A 4,822-nucleotide genomic window follows, 5' to 3' on the forward strand; every position below is an offset into this window, starting at 1 on the left:
AGGACAATGTATCTGGAATTTTCTGTTCGCTAATTACATTATAAATACAGGAAATCAGAAGTTAACTATTCGATATGAACCTGGCCTTTGTTGGACCTTTGTATATTTTAGTCGAGCATCCTCATGAGGTGTACTTTCTGAAGTCTGGTAACCCAATCCTCCTATGTGTTTAGGGGCTATGAGCATGGCTGTGTTGTTTCTTGCTACAATGTTATTCCAAAGAGCAGAGCAGCAGGGAATGTAGCTGGAACTCCTCAAATACTTTCACAAAGTTTGGGAGGGATGTAAGTGTCTTGATGAGAAAAAGTAAAAGATTATCAGTGAAGCTGCACTCTTGAATTTCATGTAATGGGTGACAAAAACAAGGATGTAAGGATCCATGTGAAGTCTCCAGAGAAAGGGCTTCAGGGACAGGATGAAGATTAGGGGAAATAATAGGCACCATTGTCTTCTAGCATTACGAATGCAGAAGGTATCCAACAGGTAACTGCTGACCTTTACCCTGGTGGTGGGGTCTTGGCATAATGTAAGAATGTGAGGAACCATCTTGCTTCCCAGATCTATGTGTTGTATGGTGGCTTCCATGTTGTTGAATGCTATCCTGTCAAAAATCTTTCATGCATTCCTTGACAGAAGGAATCCTTGGGATCTGGTGACCCTCAATGAATGGTGTAGGGCAATAACCTTCTTTGTTACGAATGACATTGAATCGAGAAGTAAGGAGAAATCTGAACAAGGAAATGTATCTTCCAGTGACAACTTACTAAGAGGAGACATCCTTTGGAGAAAGTAGGTCTCACTTACTTCTCTATTCTTGGTAAGGAGAGTGAAGGGAAATTTCCCCAACGAGACTTAAGAAAGTACTTCTGTATATTTCTAATATCTACAAATGAGGGATTAGCTAAGAAGAATTCTGTATTTTGTTTGGAAGATCTTCCTAAAATAAAACACTTTTAAATGCTGTTCTAAGATCCTGGTTCCTCAGACTGTATATCAGAGGGTTGAGGAGCGGAACAATCACGGCATAAAAAACAGACATCCGTTTGTCAGCAGCAAAATGATTATTAGTGCCGGGGCGAAAATAATTAAAAAAACCTGAGAAATAAAATATGAAGACCACTGTCAGGTGAGAGGAACACGTGGAGAAAACTTTACTCCTTTTACCTTTAACTTGTATTTTCAGGACAGTTTTGAATATAGAGACATAGGGAAAGATGGTCAGTGTTAGAGAACCAACTCCAAGGAAACATCCCAAGATAAAGATGAGCAGAATGTTGATGTAGATGTCACTGCAGGAGATCTGTAACAACTGAGGAAGGTCACAGAAGAAACTGTCTACAATATCTGATTCACAGAATGTTAGTTTCAAGGCACAAAGTGTGTGAACTAAAGAATAGGAAGAACCGAGAGCCCACACAATGGATGCCAACTGTACACACACTTTCCAACTCATGATCCGTATGTAATGTAATGGCTGACAAATGGCTGTATATCGATCATAGGACATGACAGCCAACAGAAACACCTCAGAGGTTGCAAAGAACATAAAGAAGAAGACTTGGGATAAACAAGCCGTTATAGTAATCTTTCTTCTCTGGGTGATAAGGTCAAATAACATTCGTGGGACGGTGACTGAGGAACAGCAGAGATCCAGACTGGCCAGGTTCCCAAGAAAGAAATACATAGGGGTGTGGAGGTGAGAGTCAGTAACTATGAGGGAGATGATCAGCAAATTCCAGATTAATGTCAGAAGGTAGATGAGAAGGAAGAAGAGGAAGAGAGGGAGCTGAAGAGCCGGAAGATCGGACAGTCCAGAGAGGAATAATTCATTCAGAATCGTCTGATTCCCCATTGTAATATTTTCATTCATACTTTTTATTTATGAGATTAATACAGAAAACACAATTCACCTCTTCAGTATGTTGTAGGACTTGATGTATGGCAATCTAAAGTATCCAATACAGGAATTCTGCAACAAAATATCAACATTTTGTTGTAGAAAGATTTGGTGTAGAAGACATGAGCCAGTTTCTAATTTCTATCGGCAATGCCAAATATTATAATTTTTTATCAGATACTTCAGACATTGAACAAATCATCAAAATACATATTGCTCACTTCAGAATCAGAAATAATCATCTGACTTTTGATTTTCATTGGCACAGTGGTTCTGGGAGTCCCGGCTGTAATAACAGGACCCTAAATTAGATTCCAAAATTTTGATTTAAAATACAATAATTGCTACACAGGACAATATCCAGTCTGGAGATAAGAATATCTTCTACTTTTTCAGCTGAGATCTCAAGGAGCGGCTGAGACTTCAAGGAATAAATATACTTATAGAGGACACGGAGATACAGGCTCCTGATTCCTGACCTGTAATATCCTATAAAGAACCTAAACATGCAATTCAGGAATCCTAATGTGGCCTTTTAAAATGTATGTGTTGCATTGTGAGGAAGGGTTAGTACCCTGCCAGCTTTTTTCAGCTATCCAACTTACAGGATAGAGAGAGTGTGTGGTGTACATATAACAAAACATTCATCTCTCTCAAGCTCCCTGTGTAGTCATTCTGTTTGATTGGAAGAAAAAACAAATGTTATTGACATATTTTCTTTCTGAGTCAAATGTAATATCAGGATTATTCCACATTGTGACCACTAAATGGAGCTGCGAGGGATAAGAAATAAGTAATTAATTCCTATGCTCCTTGGCCCCATCTAGTATTTTTCTGATATTACATTTAACATGGAAAGAAAATATACTAAAAACATGAATGTTGCCTCCATGCACACAGAATGGACATTCACAGAGATCTGCAGGATGAATAGCTCTGCAAATTGATTATAAATACATCTCTAAGTGTGGGGAACTCTGCAACACAAAATAACATTTTTAGGTGAAGGATAAATCCTTTCTCAGGTTTGTATTTCTGTCTGTGTCCCTATTGCAGATTTCTCCTCACTTCCTGTGTGGTAAAACCATTGTCCCGGGGACAGGAAGTGAGAGTAAGTCTCTCTAACAGAGGAATGGATTGCAGTAAAATCCTGAAAGAGGTTCTTAGACTTCTCCACTCTGTCCAAAGCTAAAAGCAAGTTTTTGCATTGACATACACCGAAAGTAAAATGTAAGCTTGTCTTGTACACTGTATAGTAGCGGTTGCAGCATAAAAACAACAGAGCCAAAATGTTCCAATATTGCTAAATGTAAAATAACTTCATCCCTAAAGATGTACAAATATCATTATAAACTCTTTGTATCATGTGCAAATATTGATGTCATTGTTTCATCATCTGAACAATTCATATAGAAAATAATAAACACTGAAATAGGAAGTGACGTGATGTCTTTAATATATCAGCACTTATACAGGTGAAACTCGAATAATTAGAATATCGTGCAAAGTTCATTAATTTCACTAATGCAACTTATGCGGTGAAACTAATATATGAGAGAGACTCATTACATGCAAAGCAAGATAGTTAAAAAAAAACTGAGGAATTGCCCCGAGCAAATGTGTAAATAGAAACACAATATATTCCAAGGTAAAATAATGCTGAAATGATGAAATCATCTCCATAAGAAGTCTTCTTCTGACATCCTGGCCTTTGTGGTATTACAAGACAATGTACGCAACACAATGTGAGGTGCTCAGCATCATCTCATCATTCATCTCATCATTCATCTCATCATTCATCTCATCATTCATCTCATTCATCTCATCATTCATCTCATTCATCTCATCATTCATCTCATCATTCATCTCATCATTCTTCTCATCATTCATCTCATCATTCATCTCATCATTCATCTCATCATTCATCTCATCATTCTTCTCATCATTCATCTCATCATTCTTCTCATCATTCATCTCATCATTCATCTCATCATTCATCTCATCATTCATCTCATCATTCATCTCATCATTCATCTCATCATTCATCTCATCATTCATCTCATTCATCTCATCATTCATCTCATTCATCTCATCATTCATCTCATTCAACTCATCATTCATCTCATTCATCTCATCATTCATCTTATCATTCTTCTCATCATTCATCTCATCATTCATCTCATCATTCTTCTCATCATTCATCTCATCATTCATCTCATCATTCTTCTCATCATTCCTCTCATCATTCATCTCATCATTCTTCTCATCATTCATCTCCTCTCTTGTCTGATCTTCTGCAGATACATGGCATTTCCAACATCTAGTAAACTTGTATATGTTATTGATGGACATCTACCTTCCTTCTTTCAACTCCCCACTGAATCATTGACAATCCCCCACCCCATGTCAGTATAAGTTTAGTTCATCTTATGGGGCACAGACAGGGGTCAGGTCACAGGCAGACATTATACATCTCTGTGTAAAGTACATCTATGCTCAAGTACGGGACACTTAGAATACGGCACTTACACTAAGGCACCAACATGAAAGCAACTTCAGAACTCAATACTTCACCCCAGACACACTGCAAGTGAACCTGGTTTTCCCATCCTGATCTTTTTCTCCAAGTCGGCTTCCTACTCCCTGATCCCTCTAACATTCTCTCTCTTCCTTTACTTCTCACAATAGTGTCCTCCATCATTAAACTCTCATTTCTTCACCCCTCTTCTCCACCCCTCTTCTCCACCCCACAGCCTATACATATCACCCTCACACCTGCCGTCACCGTTACTCCACTTATCTCCGACGCATAATACCGAACCCACATGCTAACAAATCTCTAGAACATTGGGACATCTTGCCCTCATCTTAGTTTCCTCACTTTCCTGGTTCTCCTAACTTATCTAACCTAAACCTTTCTAATCC

At 38.2% G+C, this 4,822-nt stretch overlaps 1 protein-coding gene across 1 annotated transcript; it reads right to left on the minus strand.

The window, feature by feature from the left end:
- Positions 1-937: 937 nt before the first annotated feature.
- On the minus strand, positions 938-1,852 carry LOC108802446 (olfactory receptor 5B12-like). The gene has a single exon (XM_018574301.1). It carries the CDS (start codon positions 1,850-1,852, stop codon positions 938-940), a length of 915 nt encoding a protein of 304 aa, XP_018429803.1.
- Between the last annotated feature and the right edge of the window lie 2,970 nt (positions 1,853-4,822).

Source organism: Nanorana parkeri, unplaced genomic scaffold (genome assembly GCF_000935625.1).
Source record: "Nanorana parkeri isolate BGI_ZX_2015 unplaced genomic scaffold, ASM93562v1 scaffold2866, whole genome shotgun sequence".
Lineage (NCBI taxonomy): Eukaryota > Metazoa > Chordata > Amphibia > Anura > Dicroglossidae > Nanorana > Nanorana parkeri.